At 37.1% G+C, this 21,854-nt stretch overlaps 1 protein-coding gene across 1 annotated transcript; it reads right to left on the reverse strand.

Moving 5' to 3' along the window:
* Positions 1-855: 855 nt before the first annotated feature.
* Positions 856-21,634, reverse strand: gmppaa (GDP-mannose pyrophosphorylase Aa). Its single transcript, XM_057853081.1, has 12 exons — positions 21,493-21,634; positions 13,701-13,798; positions 13,512-13,615; positions 8,491-8,683; positions 8,301-8,360; positions 8,077-8,207; positions 5,285-5,419; positions 5,068-5,165; positions 4,938-4,984; positions 3,997-4,089; positions 1,604-1,772; positions 856-1,506 (listed from the first exon to the last, which is right to left on the reverse strand). Exons 1-12 carry the CDS (start codon positions 21,530-21,532, stop codon positions 1,406-1,408), a joined length of 1,269 nt encoding a protein of 422 aa, XP_057709064.1. The 5' UTR covers positions 21,533-21,634; the 3' UTR covers positions 856-1,405.
* Positions 21,635-21,854: the final 220 nt, after the last annotated feature.

Genomic DNA, 21,854 nt, shown 5'->3' on the forward strand with positions numbered 1-21,854 from the left:
AAAAAAATATTGTAATAGCCCCGAATGGGGAAATAGAAAGGAGAGGATTAGTTGCCTGGCACAGCCAGACTATTCTCCCTGTATTTTTCAAACACTGTGAGAAATCTGGAACAGTGGTGAGTCTGGTATACCAGGCAAGAGGATTAGGTGATGACTTTCTCACTTTATTGTGGCAACAATGGAAAATAATAAAGTAACAGCGGCATCCTCAACATGCGACCGCTAACTTCGCTCTCACGCCGATCTCCCTCCCTCCTTGCTTGTTTCCCGCTACGTCACCACTCTGCAGTCTGATGGCCCCTTCAAGGGCCCGCACAGTTACGGCATTAGATGCGACATTAGATAATTTCTCGCGGCACACCTGACGATCTCTCATGGCACACCGGTTGAAAAACACTGGGTTAAGGACTTGGGATTGGCAAATCCTCAGGTGGCTCAGACTTGGTGCAAAAAATAGAGATTGGGACATCTCTGACAACGAGGATGCTACTGTATGTGCAAGTCACAAAAATCAAACAAATAGTAATTGTACGAAAAACTGTACAACTGTGATGTGGTACCGCTTTGAACAAATCCCTTTTAATGCACCAAGGCAAGAGAATTAGCAAGTAGAAGAGACTAAAGCACCGCTGCCTCAATTTAAATTTCTCCCTAATGTGGCAATAATTGAAACTTAAGTGCAGAAGTGATCATGATTTTAGAGGAGCTTATTAAGTAAATTCTAATATGGCGTATCCATCAATTGGCACATTTCCTCTCGTGATTGCAGCTGCTCAATTTAACCTTGTGCCGATTTTATGAACAGTCAGGGGCCCAGGCTATTCACACAGAGAAGGAAAACACAACGATACTTGATTGCAATGTCAATACCAAGTCACCCATTTATTTAGCTAGTAGTCAGTTTTTACTGGCACTTAATACGCTAAAAGGGTTCAATCAAAGCGTGACCCAAATAATCACCTCTAATTTTTAACAACAGTCACTACTCTGTGATTTTTATTCACTTACAATTACTTTTCTTGCAACAGACTCTCGAGTGTGTCCTTGGGGGAAACATAATGTGCTGATCTATAAAACTTCTTTTTACATCATATTAACGTCCACCGAATATATTACTCTTACGCTGCTGGTAATTTAACAGTTTGGTAAAGTTAATAACGCGGGCCACTGACAGCACTTTTCAAGGTGAATCAACATGTGTGATTGCTCTTTCTTTAATACTGTTGACGCCAATGATGCATAAAGCCTTGAGGACAAACATAAAAATCTATCTTTCAAAACAGCTTAATGAATGTCCCATATCTTCGCGCCTGACATCTTATATACAGTAACTCAGAGGTGTGCAGCCTTGCCGTTTATCCCTCGCTACTAACACAGTGAAGAAATACAGCGTGAGGAAGATTAGCTACAGAATAATTTGGTTCTTGAAGCTGCGGTTGAGGTCTTTGTGTGGCAGGACAATAGAGTTGAGGATTATCACCTCTCTGGGAATGGACACATTACAACCTGAGGGTGAATAATACAGAGTGTGTGTGGTTATAATAATTAGGATACAAGTTATTTTAAACAATGACAGAAAAGATTTCAACAAAAAAATGATTACCAAGAATAGTGATGGACGGGGTGAGTTTTCCTTCTCTGAAAAGTGTCTCGCTGTCAATCTTTGCATATGGATCGTTTGGGTTTGGGTCACTGGGAGTTCCTTCTACTCGTGCCCATTTGCCAATAGTGCTATCCCATCCTACAATGCTGTTTAAGACACAGCAGTGGTCCTGGAAGGAAAATATTGACATGACCATAAATAACTGAATAGTAACCCTTCAGGAAATCCATTAAATTATGTACATTTTAGGGCCTGAAAAATTGAAGTGACAGGCTGACAAAGTAATTACAATTTACCTAAACATCCCTCAGGTAATTATCTAAACTTGTTTTTTCTTGTCTTCATTAACTCATTGGTTTCCATTGATTGCGATAGATCAATCAATTTGAAGTGGCAGGATTTGGCAGAGAATGAACGATTGTCCATCCCATAAATTCAAAGCCACATGATTGGGAGTCTGTCATCATCAAAGCCAGTCAACGGGTTAACGTATGTTATGCTGAGCTCTACTTGCTCATTCTTATACATTGTTTTTTAATTTGTTCCCATATATTAGCATTTCCATTATTGTTCAATAAGAGACATTCTCTGTTGCATGCCTGTCATGAGCTTCTTGCTTAGATTTTAATTCTCCACACTGAGTTTTGTTTTGTGTGTAAATTCAGTTATATACAGAAATGAAAATGGTTCAGGGGTAAAAAAGGTGAGAAACGTGTGGAGGAAATATGTTCCGGTACACTGTAAAACTAGGGCTGTGCCAAACGACTAATTTTCTCACGATTAGTCAGCCGACTATTTTTACGATTAGTAGATTAATCGAAAAACCCCCACCCCTCCCTTTTTTTTTCTTCTTTTTTTTACTAATTTAGCAATGAAATTTTTGGTGATGTTTATTAATTCACAAAAAACATTTTGGAACACTTAAATTATTTATTAAAGTACAAATAAACACACAAATAACAACAATAAATCACAAATAAACAATGAGGTCAAATGCTCATGGCATTAACTAATGCAAAAGAATGGAATGTAAACAGATACAAAACACTGACTTCGCCTTTCCAACATGATTCAAAACAATTCTTAAAATATCTAGCATTAATATTATAGTATACCACTATATATAATAGTAGTATGATAATTATTCATTGCAATCAGATTTTTCATAAAGGGTGTCATTTTAAAGCTACTCTTAACGTAGAATCTGAATTCTGAAGTATGTGGGATTAACTCCAGAAATCGTTATTTATATGACGAACATGCGGTGCTTTTATTTTGAAATGTTCACCGGAAGTACATTCGCGAAACCGCTAACATGAAGCTTTACACGCCGCAAAAGAAGCTCTTTTTGTCATTGCATGTGGTGTCAGAAATCCATTTTTTTCTCTCGTTTTTTTCATTTGCAAATGCTGTTAAGCAGCGATTTTACATGTTTGAAGTGTCACCTTTTAACCGCAAGTTTGCGTTTTGGAGAAGACTGCCACTGTTTTGTAACAGCCTTATTAGGTTGTCTTTTTTTCCCCATTAGCCTCAATGTAGCAATGCTAATGTTTACAGTGTTTAATATCGATGTTTTTCCTTATTTTGCATGTCTGAACTTTAACTCTACGGCGTGTTGATGACCAATAACCATCTGTGAAAAGAACTGGTGTCTCATATGCCATCAACACCCACGCGTACACGCACGCACAAATGTATGCACGCACGCGACGATAAAACGCAGCCGTGAAAATTACCGCCCTCATTTTTATTTTTACCAGGCGACAAATAGATTAATTGCATATCGCGACAGGTTTAGCAACTTCAACAAAAGATGTCGTTACTTAGTTAGTTAGTTAGACTTACAATCTGCCAGCTTGTCCTGTCGTCTTCAAAAATTACAACTGGGTGACGGCGCTTTCGGTGTTCATTCATGGCTGACGTGCAGCCAAGCTTGGCATTGAAGAGACAGGACGCAACAGTGTACCCTCCTTAGTTTCGTTGAAATAAGTCAATGTTTTGGCCATTCTGGTGCGCTTTTTTGGCTTTGTGCCACTTTCCTTTCCCCGCTTGCATACCAAGCGTCCGACATAAAAAAAAAAATCTCCCGAACCCCCCCCCAAATAATTTCTCCTCGGATCAACACAATTCACGTCGGTCACCCTTTTTGACTTCAAAACAGCAAATTTTGCCGAAAGGTGAGAGATTTTTATACCTGTATATAACTATGACAAATCACTTTGTTGTCAAAACTGATTGTTAAATCATAAGGTTTAAGTTAGAAGGACTTTATCAAATCATAAGGTTTAAGTTAGAAGGACTTCATGGGGGTCCTCTTTGACCATTTTAAATGCACAAATTGCTGTTTCAAAAGGTTTCAAATTGAAACAACAGTTCTTTTTTTAACATCTTACCTGGAGAGTCGCACCATGCAGGATAATGGATTCACGCACTCTAACCCCAGCACCAATAGTAACTCCTGTGCCAATGGAGACATTAGGGCCCAACTGCAAAGCCAAAAGCAATGACATTTAACCCTTTATAAGGTACAAATTGGTACAACTCATTGGCTGCAATTGACGGAAATAGACATCAAATCCATTGGGAGGGCAGATTGCGAATGATTGCATATGATTGTAAATGGAAGGCAATGAGTTCAAATTCTCTTATTCATTTGTTTCTTGTTTTTAAACTCTGTTATTATTAATACGATAATTCTAAAAAGGGAAAGGCAGTAAAAAGTATTTTTTTAAATGTATTTTATCAAAAAAATAGTTTAAAGCAAAAGATAAAATATGCAAATATTTTACTTAATTACTTAAAACGTTTGTACTTTTTTTTTTCTTAAAACAACAAAGGGAAATTACAAAAAAAAAAATTGTTATGAATGGTAATGCATTAATTATACAGTACTGTAAACTTTAAAGTGTTATTTCGGTGCCTTAAAACAATTGCATATTAAAATTATATAAATAATTAATATTTTATTTATTTATAAATATATTGATAAAATAAAGAAAAAAATAAAATAATAATAAAAATTAAATTAAAACAAATATTAAAAGTAATGATTAATAATAGTGTACTATATATACACATGCAGTATGTAAAAATATATAGGCCAAACTTGTTTATCAAATGTTAACCTTGTGGTCTACATGCCCTAAAATATGATGTCCTCATATGGGCCGCCATGGCTTAATTTACTTAATGGTTTAATTATCAAAAATATTCCCTTGTCCTATAAAGGATGAAAACCAATTATTGCTTTGACCTCATCTTTTCTCAACATGGGATGAATATGTATTGCTAAATTAATAGCGCATTAACAGCGAAAGTGTTTCACGATGCTTACCACCGCAGTGGGATCAATGTTGGCAGTAGGGTGGATATAGACATTACCTGGAGAAAAAAAGTGCTTTTGAAAGCGTATTGATTGATGCATTTTTTTGCATGCAATGATGCAACAGTGCAACAAGAAGTACCACTTATTTTAGGGCCTCCTTCTTTGTTTGCAGCCAGCCTTTCCGGATGAGTCTTGTGATACTGGTTGAGGTATAACCGACTTGCATAAATTGCAGACCTGTGGAGGGGTTAGAACATCGGAAATTTATTAAACGCAATCCCATTTTACCTGATTAAAATACAACAAACTTACAGGGTTCGAAGTAGGCAAAAAACAAGTGTCCCTCCTTAACTCACCCTGCTGATTTTATCTGGCTCCAGAATCGGAGTGTTTTATAAACGTAGAGTTTGCCCTGTCCAGCCAGGGCAGTGAAAATGTCCTGCTCCAACCTGATGGCTTCTGCTCTGTGCCAGCCGTTGTTCGTCTCCTCCCTGCCAGGGACAAAACCTTGACTTTAATGCCCAGATTTATGTCGTGAAGTGGTTGTGAAATTGCACTGTATGATGAAATATAGTTGCAGTAATCTGTGTAGCAAAAAAAAAAAAAAAAAAAAAAGATCCCGATGAGTTACAGAACATTTTAGAAGATTTCAAATAAGCTAATACACATCATTTTAAAATGCAGAAGGAAAATGCATAACACCCAAAGAAAACCCACACAAGTATTGAACATGCATATTCAGCAACTTAGATGATAACCTGAAAAGCTAGACAAAGATTCATCAAACGCAAGCCCGATTAGAGTTAAAACGCATCACTTGTCAACTCGGGGTTCAAACCAAAGCCGATTCGTACATTTGATCAAAACCTTAAGTGGATCGCTCCCCATACTAATCAGTTTCTCTCTAAAAGTGTATTGTGAGAGCCGAGAGATGAAACAGAGTGTTAAATATTGATGAAAAGAACATGTTTAAGGATTCCACCCATAATGGGAGATTTACCAAAAGGGGAGGTGTGGTTAGAGGCAAAGTCATCCCTGTGAGATTTTGCATTGCATCTTACTTCCAGGTTCCGTGATCAGAAATTGTGCTGAATCAGTTTTAATCTTCATTTAGGTGTATTACAGCCTTGATAAGTATGCAGTATGACTTGACTTTGGTGTACAATACCCAGCACACAAAACACAAAAAGTGGAAAACTTTCAACTCACTACTCAACGAAAAATATCCCATGTTCTTCTAAGTGACTAATTTATAGTGTTGGCAGAAAAAAATGTAAGATTTTTTTTCACTTTCAATACTTATGTTTATTTTATCAAGTTTAACAACCAAGTAATAATGCTCTTTAAGCATTTGCAGAATGTTCTTCAACAAATATTTAGTGTAGTAGTTCAAAGTGCAGGACAGAAAAATAACAAAAGTCAATCACCTCATGCTCTCCTATGAACTGCTGAATTTAAAATATGAGAGCCAACTAATAAACACAAGTATGTCTTTTTGATATGCCGTCAGTTTTAAGCACGTTTCACACACTGATTTTCTTAATTTTTTTATTTTAATTTTTAGTTGCTGCTGATTTCAAATCTGCCATCAGTTTGTTTCTTTATGTTTTAGCTTTTATGCAATTTGCATTTTTATATTCTTATTTTAATATTAATACCATACAATTTTTACATCTATTTTACCAGATACAGTCCATGTGTTGTTACGTTTTTTTTTTTCTGACTCATTGTCAAAATTAGCTTATCATAGTTGACTAATTTTCACATTATTTTGGCAGCAGTGCAGTGCAGCACATGTCACATTGTCCCGATTGTTGGTCTCTTGTGTCTGCAGTTGCTGATGTTTTCTTATAATTTTTAAATGCCAACTATACTTTGCAATCTATCCTTGCATTGCACAAAATTAATACATTTTTACTCGGAAAAAAAAATAAAAAAAGGTCAGATTTGGATTCAGAACCCCAAAATTACATAAGAACAAGTGTTTGCATAAATGTGAAAAAAAAATTTTGTTGACCAGTGTAACGGGATGAAATGTTTGAAAAAATGTTCGACAATTTCAACCCTTACAAATGAAAGTGAGCACAGGCCCAATTTTCACATAAAGGTTTATCCTGAATGATTAGCCAGTGTTGCAGTGTGTGGTAGAAGTGTCATAATGTTAATAAACCTGTCCAAAATCTGGTGGCCATTAAGCCTAAACGAAAGCAAAAGGTTCCATCAGCTTTTGGTGGAGCAAATCTTTTTTTAAATTAATCCCTTGTTGGTGATGATATGGCCGTAATCTTGAATTTAAAAAAAGGACAGAAAAATAAAGGCTTTTACAACAATCATAAAGCATCCTATGCAAACTCAGCACTAGTTCACACCAAACGCTAAACCACAGGTGTCAAACTCGAGGCCCGCGGACCAGATCTGGCCCGCCACACCATTTTGTGTGGCTCACGAAAGGGAATCATGTTTCTCGCTAAAATAAAATTTAAATTTTCTATCATCCTCAATGAAAGATTGAGAAATGCAGAAATCAGAGAATATTTTTCAGTTTTTTCTTCTTTTTTAAAAATGTAAAATAACATTTTTTAAAAATGCAAAAAAGAATATTTACCATTTTTCTATTTTGTTCTTTGGAATAAAAAAAAAAAAAAAAAAGAATATTCACTATTTAACCTGGTTTTTTTTTTTTTTTTTTAATTTTATTTTAAAAAAGTAAATGCATTCAAAATGAATAAAAATGAAACAGGAAAATATCTGCTATGAAAGGTTAAAAAAAGATGACATGGACAAATTGTAGGTCAACAAATTCATTGTCTACCACAATAGTTGTCTTTTCATTTGATAATCAATTAGGTGTTAATTCGTCAATCAATAGCGGCGGCCCTAGTTTACAGACATAATAACCCTCAGAAGAAACCCATAACTACGATGTGGCCCATAACAAAAGCGAGTTTGACACCCCTGCTCTAAGTGCTCTATAACCACATCGTGCAGGTGATATAATGTACCAACTTACCCATCAAATGGAAATCTGATGATTGTATAGGAAAACGAAAAATCATAGTGGAGAAAAGAAGGGAAAAGGACAAATGAAGGGAACCAAAGTCTGAAAATGAACTCCCCCCACCCCAAATGTATAGATCTTACAACTCACATCATCATGTCTTGTTGATTTTTCTGGAAAACTGTTCCAATATGCTGGAAGATCTCAGGATTAAATAGGTAGATACCACAGTTGATGATGTCGCTCACAAATGTGCTCGGCTTTTCCACATAATGCAACACCTAATGAGCAAACAGAGCACCTGTAATGGTTTTAAGCTGAAACGGTGAATAGTTGATGAGAATTTATGGAAATAAGTCAGGGAGGTTATATACCTCATTCGTTTCTTCGTTTTCAACTATGCAGCCATAATTCAGCGATTGTTTCCTGTTTGCCTGTGAACAGCAGTGTGAATACATATTGCATGTTTGAAAAGATATTTAAAACAAAGGTCTACAACATTACATAAACGCGTGGGCGAAAACTTCCTTTAAAGACAAGCAACTGCCAATTGTGATAACTCACCGTTGTTCCAAGTATGACAAAGCTATTCGGTTCTCCGTGTTCTTTCTGGAAGCTGAGCATCTCTGTTAAAGGAAAGGCTGCGCACACATCAGCATTAAGAACAAAGAAAGCCTGAGGGCCACCAGCGATGATTTGATCTCTGAAGTGATAGATGCCCCCTCCAGTACCCAGGGCTGCATATTCTTGCAAATACCTGCAGTGCACAGGAAAAGCCAAGCTATGAAGTATGCCTGTTTTGAGAGGCTGAGTGGTTAAAAGGAAATGGAATGCTAATCCATTGTGCTCTCTATTGTATGTATAAGTTTGAATTCCATTTCCGTTGTTGTTTGTGGCAGCAGTGGCTAAAGCCCCTCTTAATAGTGGTCAAACTTTCACGACATCCATTAATATTACAAAGCAGGTTTGACTGTGAAATGATCTTGTCTTAATCCCTAACATCCCATTCATTATATTGCCGTCAATAGCAGCCAATGAGTTAACTGACTGCATGTATTAGTATTGTTCGGGAATTTTTTCCAGGTCGCTGTTTGTAATACTAGTAAACAACAAAATAAACTTGGAGCCAGGGTATGAATTGAGATTCAGCTGGCCACCACAAACCTGTGGCTAAAAAAAGTGGAATCTTTTTTCCACCAAAATGCATGAAGCATTCAAGGATTGATGCACTCATTTCCAACAGCCTCTCACATGGCCCCACTTTCTCCTTTATTCGTCCCAGTTTCTTTGTTTTATTGCAATACAACTTCAGCGGCTAAGGCAATCTGCTCCTCCCTTGGATATCGCTCTATTTTGTTTTGGTTCAGTAAAATGGTAACATAGGGCTGCTCAAAATGTTTCCATAATTATATTTCCTCAGTCTCCCTGAGTAAATGCATTCATCAAATCAATGAATGAATGTGCCAGAATTTTCTCCAGTTAAATGTGGAGAAGACAGAAGTGATCATTTTCATGCCAAAAACTGGAAAGGTCAAAGATAAGCAAGCACCTGAGCACAATGTCACTTACAGCTACAAATCAAGTCAGAAATCTTGGCCTAATTATTGACTCAGTCCTAAAATTTGATAGCCATCTAAAGTCCGTCACTAAATCTGCTTATTATTACCACCAAAAATATATCGCCAGAATTAAGGGGCTTTCTTACTCAACAAGACATGGAAAAACTTCTGCATGCATTCCTTTTCAGCAGATCAGACTATTGCAACGGTATATTTACAGGTCTTGATAAAAAATCAGTCAGGAAGCTGCAGCTAGTACAAATTGCTGCAGCCAGAGTCCTCACAAATACAAGAAAACTGGACCACATTACACCGGTTTTGAAATTGTTACACTGGCTTCCAGTGAGTCAAAGCATAGACTATGAAATACTACTGCTTGTCTACAAAACATTTAATGGCCTTGGACCAAAATACATGCTTGATTTGTTAGATTCCTATGAAACATCTAGACCCCTAAGGTCGTCTGGAACCGGTCTCCAGTATGTTCCAAGAACAAAAACCAAGCAGGGTGAGGCCTCAGGCAGCATATAGTTATTATGCTCCTCACCCTCTGGAACAAGTTATCTGAAGGTCTGAAGTATGCCCAAACTGTTAGCTCCTTTAAATCAGGGCTAAAAACACTCTTGTTTAGCACAGCATATCCATAACTATCTATATATTTCAATCTATTTGCTTTCTATTCCTGTTGTGCTTTATCTCCATTGCTAATTTCAATTATTATTATTAGCAAAAGGATTTTTTATTTTTTCTTATTCTATCCTTGATTAAATGCAATTTTTATATATAATTTTATTCCCTGTTTCGATTGTCTTTGTTTTTACTTTCTGTTGATTTAATGTGATTTTTATGATCTTCATGTGATGTAAAGCACTTTGAATTGCCTTGTGTTGAATTGTGCTATATAAATAAATTTGCCTTGCCTTGCCTAATAACGCAAACCTAGATACAGGTTTTGACAACAGGGTCTCTACAGGTATTAGCAAATCTCATTTAATGCCTTTTAATGACACTTTAAACTAATTTAACCCCCAACCCCAACTGAGGATAGTTTCACACACACAAATTGTGAGTTGACTGATCATGACTTTTTAACCGATAACCTATATTGTCCAACTCCAAAAATCTGTTACCGATATCAAACTGATACCAATATATGCGGTCATGGACCTAACATATTATGGCTAATTGTATTGTGATGCCCCACTGCATACTTTAATAACGATAAATGTATTGCGATGCCTCACTGGATACTTTAATAATGATAAATGTAACAACTTCAAGGTTTTCCAATAAACATTCTTTGAAAAATAAGGGAACAACTTCAACTGAAGTAATGGAAAAGTGCCTATACTGCACCACTATAGTTATTGTTGAAATCAAAATAGTGCAAAGATCTTAGTTTGGAGACATCTTTTGGTAAATAAGCATAACTGCTGTGCTAAGCTGTGACCAGGCCATATCCAAAGGCAGAAGCCTTCTACGTTCATTTTGAAGGCAACATGTATATTGGCCTAAAACCGATGTCAATATAAACCGATGTTTTAAAATGCCTTAATCGGGTGATATTATAGGGTAGCTGATAGTATTGGCTCTCTTATCCTGTAATATCTGATGTTCACTTATCCCGGCTACCCGATGATATCAGACAGCTCAAATAATGTTACCAAAAAAAAAAAAAAAAAAAAAAAAGGTTTTTTTGGGATCCGTCAAGGTAACATAACTTTTAATGCCTCAGACGTTTAGGCTACGTTCATACTACAGGTCTTAATGCACAAATACGATTTTTTGTCATATCTGTATTTTTTGGCATGCCCGTTCAGACTGCCTTTCACCACTGAGATCATTCAAGTATTACGCATGCGCACTAATTTGCAGTCCGACACACGCTGAGCAAGACGATCCGCATGCGCAGAAGCATCAAAACAAATGACCACACATGTTGGCTGTCATTCCAGGGATTATCATATTTTTCTTGTTAAAAAGGGGATACAAATAACAGACATTAACAATCCACGTTTAGTTTTATTTTCAAAGTTTATATGGACTGATAGAACGCATACACGCACACACATAAGCCTTGACGTGTGTGCGTGAAATGACGTGGGTCCGTCAGTTTGCCCCGACTCGGCAATGTGTTCAATAATGAAATATTGCTCATTCGGCGCACAGAATTAAAATCGAAAATTGACAGGGTTATCCTTTTCTTCATTTTATTTTTTTATGACTGTGGTCAAGCCCGCTTAGTGCTTAAAAGCCGAGTTCAAGCTAGGCGCTAATGCCTGCATCGCTGCCGTCCTTCGTGCCTCTTGCTGTTTGCTGACGTAATTAGTGCATGAATTCCGATTCCGGAGAATGGACAGTACAGACTGCCGCGACAGTCTGGAAAAATGTGGCCCAGTTCGGATTTGAACCACATACGAAAGTGACCCAGATCGGATTTGAAAATGGTCCAGTTCTATGCGACTTGTCACGTTCAGACCGTCAAGTTAATGCCTCACTCGAGTCAGAAAAACACGAAAAAATCGGATTCGTGCATTAAGACCAGTAGTATGAACGTAGCCTAAGTTTAATGTGTTTTTTTCATGCTTTTTAAGGCCTGAATTTTAAAAAATCCATCTAATGACTTTTAATGCTTTTTAATGACCGTATAAAGCCTGAACAAAGTTCAATTCAAGAATTTTTAATGCTGTTTGAAATGAAATTTAAGACCAACTCAACAACAAACTAAAATTTTAAAGAAAAAAAAAACCCTGTGTCAAGCAGCTGAACAGGACAGGTTAAAAAGGAAAAAAAAAAAAAAAAAACAGAACATCAATTAGTGGGGTCCAATTGCTGCTAAATGTCCTGGCCAACCACATGATATACTTGGAAGTGGAACCACGTCATCAGTGTTTCTGTTAATTTATTCTTAGCACAAAAGAAAATAATTTCTTGTAAATGACCTGCAAAGTCAATAGTCTCACTGAATTTCATCACTTTGACAGCACCATTGTTTAGTTATGCTAATGTTAAATGTCACGAGAACCAACAAGATCGGTGCTATCTCTCCTTGAAATCATAGAATATGGGATGAGTTTTAAAAGTAAACACATTAAACATGATAAACAGTGTTTGTTTGTTACTTCAAAACAAATAACTGGCAATTTAGAGGACTAATAAATGTACATTTCTGCAGGACAAAACCTTTGGTTGGTGCACTTGCATGTATTTCACGGTTTTGTTAGATTCGGTAAGGTTATACCCTGATGTTGCCACCACAGTAAATCGTTAAAATTATTTTTGAAAAATAAATGTTACCAATTTTTTTTCATGTCACGTTAGCATAAAATCGTATTTGCGTATTGATATTTTAAAGACTTTTGAAAACTGGATTTAGGGCGTATTAATTTTAAAATCATGACATTTAAAGCTAAGTGTTTGCGGGTACCCTGAAAAAATGATTCATTCAGTTCAAGCTTTTTAAAGAAGATTTTAGGAATACTTAGAACAGAATTTAATGCCATTGTCAGGGCAGATTTCATGGCTAACCTCCCTCGCAAAAAATAAATGAATAATCGGTATCTTTTTTTTTTTTTCACCTGTCCAGTTCAGCTGCTTACAAATGGAGAATGGGAATCTGAGAGTCCTTGTGGTCTGAACAGTTTTAATGTAACACATGGGAGTTTGAGATACTCCTATTGTTGTTGTTTTATTTATTAGGAGAAAGCAGCGAACAGGATGGGTTTTACAGGGGGACAGAGAAGAAGGAAATCAAAATTTACTTCATTCATTACTACATCAGCAGGTAGAACATGTTTCTTTACCGCTTGGACATTTGTCAAGACACAATTTATAGTTTGAAATTTAAGACCCACCAGACGTCATTCATTGTCTTTTTGTTCACTTCACTTTATGAAGATTAGTAAATTTGAGACTATATGAGACTCCGTGGGAACCCAGAAACAGTTTTTCCTTTGCAAATTTGTTATGCGTGTGAAGGTGAGTCACCAACAAAACAATGATAATAGAATATTATTTGCTGTTTACCTAATGGAAATCTTGAATTCTTGCTGGGCATTAAAAAGGAATCTAGTGAGTTCTTCATTAGGCTGGTAAAACCCAATGAGCAGGACTTCCTTCAGATTTGGTACCTGTTGGGAAATATAAAAATAGTTGACAAAAAGTGACAAGACTTGCCAAAATTTAACAATGCCATAAAGTTGGTAAAGCTGTCACCTTGGCACATGCTTCAATGTGATGCTGGAGCATGGGCACACCAGCTACTGGAAACAAAGGTTTGGGAACTTCAAATGAGAGCGGCCTGAACCTCGTGCCTGCAAAAGAAAATATTGCACACAATTGAAAAAAAACTGTGGCCAGAAAAATTGATTCTGAGATATATCACGATTAGTGATGCACAATAATGCATTTTTCTACCGATACCGATAACTTCCTCCTCATTTCAACCGATAACCGATAATGTCAAGCCGATAATTCTATGAAAAGATTTATGTAAAATTTTAAAGTATACAAAAGAGAAAATATTACTGTGCAAAAATATAATTTATTGCTCTTTTTTCACTATCAAATGTGAACAAGTAGTAAATTCAACATCTAAATAATGACAGATTGTATGATATTGTGTAATGGTAAACTTTTGGCAACAATTACTTACAGAGTAAATACCTAAGTTGCACAAAAATGCCTTTGAAAGTAAGCCAATCCTAACATAGACAACATCACTATACTGCAAAAACACACCTCCTTAAAACTAGTCAATTTTAAGTGTGAATCTATTGGAAATAAGTGAAATTATCTGCCAGCTCTTCAACTGTATTTCACTCAGATTTCTTGGAAGAAAAATAGCTAGCTGAAAATAAGCTTTTTTAAGCAATCAATGATTATACTTAATCCTAAAAAAATGTGTTTGTCAGAAATGTTCTTTATTCAAGAATAGGTATGGTTCAAAACATTATTTGAAAGCAATTTTTAAATTGAGAAGTGTTAATGAGTGCCAATAAGTTTTGATTATCTAATGTGACTGAGCAGACAAATAAGTTAAATAATTTGAAAAGTGATTGCAAATGTTATATGCTTTGTTGCTCACTGTGAAAATGATTAACTCAAAAGAGGGAGATGTCATGTATCCATTGTGCAGCGCTTTGTTTACATTTGCGGCACTCACGACACTTGCTTTACGGCAGCTTAGCTGATACACGGCAGTATTATTAGGCCGGAGTTGTAGCTCGTTTAGGCCGGAGTTGTAGCTCGCATCCCCGTGCGTGTCTGAGTTTTGTTAAGCCAACAATAATGGCAGCGTGGATGAATTTATCCTTGTGTAAAAAAAAAATCTCCTCCCGCCTGTGCCCTTCAGTCCATCCGGCCGCCAAATTGGCACCCGCGCCAGGCCTCTGTCTGGCTCGATGAGTGGAACCGGACAATGGCAGCTACGTTTATAACGGATATCCGCCCGCCCTGGTCGGCTCGCTGTGGCATATTCGGGGCCTGGCTCTGCTCCGGACGGAGGCACATGGCGTGGGGGAACGCTCGAGAAACCCGCCCCGCCTAGTGCGAGGCGGCGGCGGCCTGCAAGGACTGGCCAGAGCGGCGGGCTCTGTCGAAAGATAGCTACTTGTCGACTATCGGTTTCGTGCCGGTGTTTAGCATTAGATGGAGTTTACCACCCGCTTTGGGCTGAATGAGGACGCTTTTTTTCCGCCTAATGAAACTTCTGCAGTAGTGCTGCAACGATTAATCGATTAACTCGAGTATTCGATTAGAAAAAAAAATATCGAATTAAATTTTGTTGCTTCGAATATTCATTTAATTAATGGTTTATTTTCAAAAGTTTGCATTTCATTTTATTGATAAGGGTGGATACACTGCCCTCTCTGGTCTGCCTCGTTTCATATAGCTGAGTCCAACTGCTCCCTGTTAAGACCAACGTAAGTTTTGTTTGAGCTAATGTTTTTTAATGCATTCGTAAATTACTTGATAGGTATATTTAGCCGTTTTTTTTTTTTTTGTGGGAATGTCTGTCTGAACCATTTGTTAAGAGCATTGTAAAAAAAAAAAAAAAAAACCTTAGCATTTTATTGCATTTAAGCTAGCGGACTTTTGCAATGTAAGTTAGGCAATTGTTCTTTTGTTCTACATTAAAAAAAAATAAATAAATGATGATTTAATACATTTTGAGGCTCAGCTCAGGTATTTTAATTTTTCATGTTCTTTATCCGATTACTCGATTATTCAAACTAACTAGTTCATCGATTAATCGACTACTAAAATAATCGCTAGCTGCAGACCTATTCTGCAGTGCGTGTTTTGCAGATGGCGAGAGCATCGTTTTTTTGTTTGTTTTGTTTTTACACAAATCCAGCCACGCCAGTAACCGCTGCCATTATCTCAAAGTGCTTCTGTTGTGTAACTCCGCCTCTTCAACCCCTCCTCCCTCAGGGAGGCAGGGGTGCTGAATTCTTCGGTTGCGCACATTTGGAGGCTAAATCAAGTATATAATTATCGGACTGCATTATCGGTTGAATTTTTTTTTTTATATCTGGATTATCTGTGTGACATCATAATGGCCATTATCGGTAACCGATATTATCGTGTATCTTTAAGCACGATATTACATCACACAATTCTCGTATCGATTCAAAATCAGTCTTTATCGGATTCAGTGGCTCCACTGCTACTCCCATCCACTAGTTAGCAGCGTGCAGCAGCATTGCCTTGCAGTCTGCTGTTGACTAATCCAAGTACAGAAGGGGTGTCCAAACTATTCCGCATAGGGCTGCAGTGGGTTCTGGATTTCATTCCAAGAAAACAAGACACATTTTCACCAATCTGGTGTCTAACAAGTATAATCAGTTGATTGCAGTCAGGTGCTGCTTGTTTTAGCCGAAACTTCATTGTCAGTCTCATCTTCAATAACAGCAATTCAAATTTGTGTTTTACAAGTAGCTGCTTATACAGCAATAACAAACAATTAGCATTTATCAATTAGCGTCAGCACATCATCAAAAACAATCACATGAACTCACCCCAAATATTCGACCACAATTGAAAACACACAATAAACAGTACAAAAGAGGTTATTTACAGCCGTTCACGGGTTGTCGGGATCGAATCAAATCGTGACCTGTGAATCGTGATACAAATCGTATGGCCAGATATCCTCCTGACTACCAGGGAAAAAAATGTTGTCCAATCACATTTATTTTGAAATTCCCCAATCTATGTGAAGTAATTAGAATACTGCAAAATAAATTTTTGAAATTTTTACTTTTGTTTTTAAGCTTTGATGTGTCCTCTACAGTGGACATCGGAACCCAATAAAGGGGAAACAGAACTTCATTGTCAAACAGTTAGTCCAACAGAAAATATCGAAGAGTCAACTTGACAAAGGCTTCAACATAAACATAACTGTCCATCATGCCTTTTCTTTTGTTTCACTTTTGCTTCTATTGTGTTTTTTGGTAGGATACTTCAAAAGCAATTCCCTTTCTTGGTAACACAAAGGAAATCTTGCATTCGGAGCACATAACATACTGTATGTTTTACTGTTGCAGTCAGATCGGCGACACCTTGATGCATGTATTTCATCCACCATCTCTGAAAGATGCACAGCACCATAGTGTCTCAGAGCTGCATTTGTCTGTTGTTTTCATTTTTGACATGGGGGAGTGTAGTCATCTTCACTGTCACTTGCTGCACGTCCTGCTTGGGCTCGAGCAATTAATCCTTCACCAAGGAGCACTTTGAAGTCAAGGAACTTCTGTGGTTTCTTCACCAGACACTCTCAGTCACTCTTATGCTGAAGCCATGAGTTGGCAGTTGCCAGGTCAAAAAAGGGGGAAATGGCACGATATGTCCATTTTCTAGTCTGAGCGGGCATCCTGTAAAAACTCTACATTCAATTGACCAAGTCCACACCATCCATGTTGGTGTTTTACTCAGCAATATCCAGTGGCCTTGACACTTGGACAAACCTTTTCTATTTCTTGGACCATCTTCTGCGTGTGCCCTGATGTTCAATCCCATAAGCAGATGATGCCATGAACACTGGCTTGTTGTCCAACCATTTTATGACAGCAAGTTCAGATGTGCTTTGTCTCACAACCATCTCTGGTGACCCTTTTTAGTTCTTTTTGAAGAGCTCATCCCCTCTGATCTTGCAGTCTTTTGGAACCCTGTTATTCATGAGGGTTCCAGTCGCTGTCAGTCCTTTTGTCATCAGGGTGTCAAGGAGGCTGATTGTTGTAAAGTACCTGTCAAAGGACAGGTGGGTGCCTTGAGAACAGACTATGTCAATTGAAGAACAGCTTGTTCCCCAATGCTCTATCCTCCTGGAACTGTGAAGGTTGTCTTTCCTTGGTAGACCACAAAATCCAAAACTAGACAAGTTGGTGCACCAAAGACAAATATTTACCTTGAGTCTACTTGGGTTTGGTTTGCCCGGTACATACTGGCACACTGGGCATCGATCAGTCAAAGGAACCATTTGCTTGTCACAATTTTCCTGTTCTTGGCAGACTCGGACGTCATTGCCGTAGTTTGGTCAAGAGGGCCCTGATTGTCCACAAGACATCACTTGTTTTTTCTTCATTTGAAACATCAAGGTCGTTGACAAGCTTGATGGAGTTTCTCAATTTGTAAAACCGATTTCTGGTCTGCTCTGCTTGAATTTCCTCCTCAGAGGTCCCTGAATCATCTTCCTCTATTTCTGCGTCAAATAGTGGATATTCATCATCTTCATCAGATAACTCAATGTCTGAGTTTCCATCAACAATCTACAGTAAAATTCACTCTGCTCCTGAGAATGACCTTTCTTGTCATTTGGGAAAGGGTAAAATGTACAAAAGTACTTCGAATGTCCGATACCGAGGACATTTTTTAAACACTTGAAACACTCTGCTAAAATACCCTTGAAATAACTGAAACAACACTTAAATGTGTTCTTAAGAGTCTTATAGACAAAACGCCAACAACATTTCAAGACAAAATGTGTTCGATAAAAAGTATTAAGCACTTACTTTTCCTCTTCCCATAAAATGTGCTTGCATTGACGGAAGCCATTTTCTTCCATGGTAAAGTAAAGGTTAACAAAACCCCACCCCTACACATTTGGTATCATTGGAAAGCTCTGGATGTCCTCTATAGAGCACGAAAGGAATTAATTCAATTGGATGCAGGGAGATATTTAGGTTTATAAATGTCCTGTACAGAGGACAAATTTGAACTACTGGTAGTCAGGAGGATATGAGGCAATAAACACCCCTACACTTAAAGGTATTTAGAGCACTCATTTTGCCCATTGGCTGCCATTGAAGTTGCTAGACATCCAATCGAGTTTGCCTTGCAGGGCTGACAACAAATAATCGCACTTAAAATGAGCATTCATAGTAGGAATGGGAACCTCTTGTTACCCCACGATATGATACAATTTGCGATACAAAGCTCACGATAACAATGATCTGACGATGTAGCGATACAATAATTATCGATACTGTGGTAAGGAAATGATTCTAGGATATTCTACAAACAACTAATGAACAGAAAAATAAGCTTCTGCTGTGAATTGGAATTAGTTTATCACTAGTAGACGTCCAATCCATTTGAACTGGGAGGGTGGCATTCGTTCATTCGCTGCCCTCCCTCCCACTTCAAACGGATTGAACGTATATGCCGTCATTGGCAGCCAATGCTAGGCAATGAGGTAATTTTGTGCCATTTAAGGACATTTACCTGTTGATTTTCAGTTACTTCCTGTTGATTTTGGGGTATTTTATGGGTCACTTCCTTTTTGAGTTACAGAACAGGAAGTGACCTGGGAATCACCCGAATGAATAGGCAGTGACTCAAACTCAGAAGGAAATGACCTGTAAATGAACAGCAAGTGACCTGTAAATGCCCCGACAATCGGACAGAATGACTGCAAATGCTCTGGTTTCGAATTAGTGCTGCAACGATTAATCGATTAACTTGAGTATTCAATTAGAAAAAAAGATTCAAATTAAATTTTGCTGCTTCGAGTATTCATTTAATTAAAGTGCCCTTGTAATGGCTTGTTTTGAACGTGTTTGCATTTATCTTAATTGATTTAGGTGGATACACAGCCCGCTAGTCTACCTCATTTCACATGGGTGAATCCATCTGCTCCCTGTTAAGACCAGAATAAGCTAAGTTTTTGTTCCAGCAAATTACTTTTTCGAATGCATTCGTAGTTTAGTTGAAAGGTATATTTAGCCATTTTTTGTGGGAATATGTGTCTGAGCCATTTCTTAAGAGCATTGTAAAAAAGTGTTGGCATTTTAGCTAGCGGACTTTTGCTATGTAAGTTAGACAATTGTTCTTTTGTTGTACATAGATCCTCCTTTCCCGTTTTATATATATATATATACATATATATATGTATAACGTGTGAGGCTTAGCTCAGGTATTTTAATTTTTTAGCTTCCTTGAGTTCATCGATTAATCGACTACTAAAACAATCGATAGCTGCAGCCCTATTTTGAATGAATGAACGTTCCCAGTCTAAATGGATTGGGCGCCGAGCACGGTCAATGGCAGCCTTACAGTTACCTGAGACACTATTATGGTTGAAGATTTTGGTAGCAACTTGTTGGCCCACCCCCCCCTTTTTTTTTTTTAAACATTGCCACCTTTTTAAAACGATATCTCGATTCTTGGCAGAAGCATATCGATAACCTTTTGGAATACAAAGTATCACGATATATCACCGTTTCGATATTTTGTCACACCCCTAATTCATAGGCAACCTTCCCAGTTTAAATGAATTGACATCTATCATTCTCAATGGCAGGCAATTAGTTCAATACAATACGATGTTAAATATATGAAATAATACTAATAATCATTTAAAACCAAATATTAATATAGTTTACTATTTTTTAATTTGTTTATGTTTATTTACTTTTTTCAAATTACCAATAATAGTCACGTGCCCAATTGATGGTGAAAAGATGATTTGTTGTTATTATGTGTTTTTTGCTGGAAATATAGAAATTATTGTCTCTCTGGAGCCCAAAGGTTAAGTGAGAAATTAAACAACCATGGAAAATTTTTGTTATCAACCCATGTGCCACATGGTCCCAGTCAGAAATTGATTGGGAAATGGCAAAGTTGCAAAGAAAAGACCAACCTGAAAAAGAAAACAACCAAAAAGAAAATTGTCGTTCGCAGCTCTGAGGAGACTGATATCCTCGTCCCACATGCTCGATGAAGTTCTGAAGATAACGAGGTAATCCAGGAAACATAGATCAGGGGTAATTTTGTCATATTATGCTATGATGTATTGAGGATATCCCATTATGGTTCAGTAGATCTTGAGTTGCGTTCAGGTGTTAAAAAAATGTGTTCAACCAAACCCGAGGATGCTGACATTCATTCTGAATTGTCTCATTGTCAAGCTACCTGTTAGAATTCTAATTTTCACAACATCTGCTATTATGATTTTTGATATAGAGATGGAAAAAGTAATTGAATCTGTTAACCCTTTATAAGGTTACCCCTTGATTGTTCTCGTCTCAGTTTGCACTTCAGATGGGGTAAAGTAAGACAAAATACGTTTTTTTTTTTAAAATAACTAGTTATATGTTCAATACTATTCATCCTGAGTACATTCTAATGATTTTCATTGCTAGGAACCATCCTAAATTAATGGGAAATATGTAAACTTCATTGTTTTTTTTTTTTTTTTTTTTTTTTGTTGTTTAGGTAGTTTGGAGGAAAGCAAATGAAAAAAAAAAAATTAAAAAAAAGTCTCAAATTGCCCCAGTCTCCCCTACCCTGAAACCAGTGATTTTGCGCAGTTGCAGCCGTCATAAAATTATTATGCTGAATTTCGGTCACAAATTGTAGTTATCAGTGCTTGTGTTGCGCCACGTCAGCTAATACAACCTTACTAACTTACTAATGCAGCAATGAGTTTTAGCATTAGCATTTGAATAACCCGTAAATGACAAACGGTTGAGTCTCTAAAGACAAAACAGAGCGTTATTCTCACCTTTCTGAGGCCCCCCTATTAAAATAACAGCCTTAAACATGTTGAAAAACTAGCTGTGGTTATTCTGCTCCGAAGTACAGATGAATATACTGTTGTCACTCCAGTGAATCCTTCCGCATACAAACGTGACGTTGTATTCACAGAGAAAACTTGGAGTGGAGTTTGTGGATTGGAGTACAAGGATATACAGAATTAATGAGGTGCATGTAAAAATTGGTAGATTTAATGCGTCATATGATAGAAACCTTTGGAATTACTCATTTTATCTTTAAAATATGATTAGATCAATATAAAGACATTTTAGATGACACCACCTTAATCACCAGTTTTATAATGTTAATAAAAACAGGGCATTTGATTAA

The sequence above is a fragment of the Corythoichthys intestinalis genome, chromosome 12, assembly GCF_030265065.1.
Source record: "Corythoichthys intestinalis isolate RoL2023-P3 chromosome 12, ASM3026506v1, whole genome shotgun sequence".
Lineage (NCBI taxonomy): Eukaryota > Metazoa > Chordata > Actinopteri > Syngnathiformes > Syngnathidae > Corythoichthys > Corythoichthys intestinalis.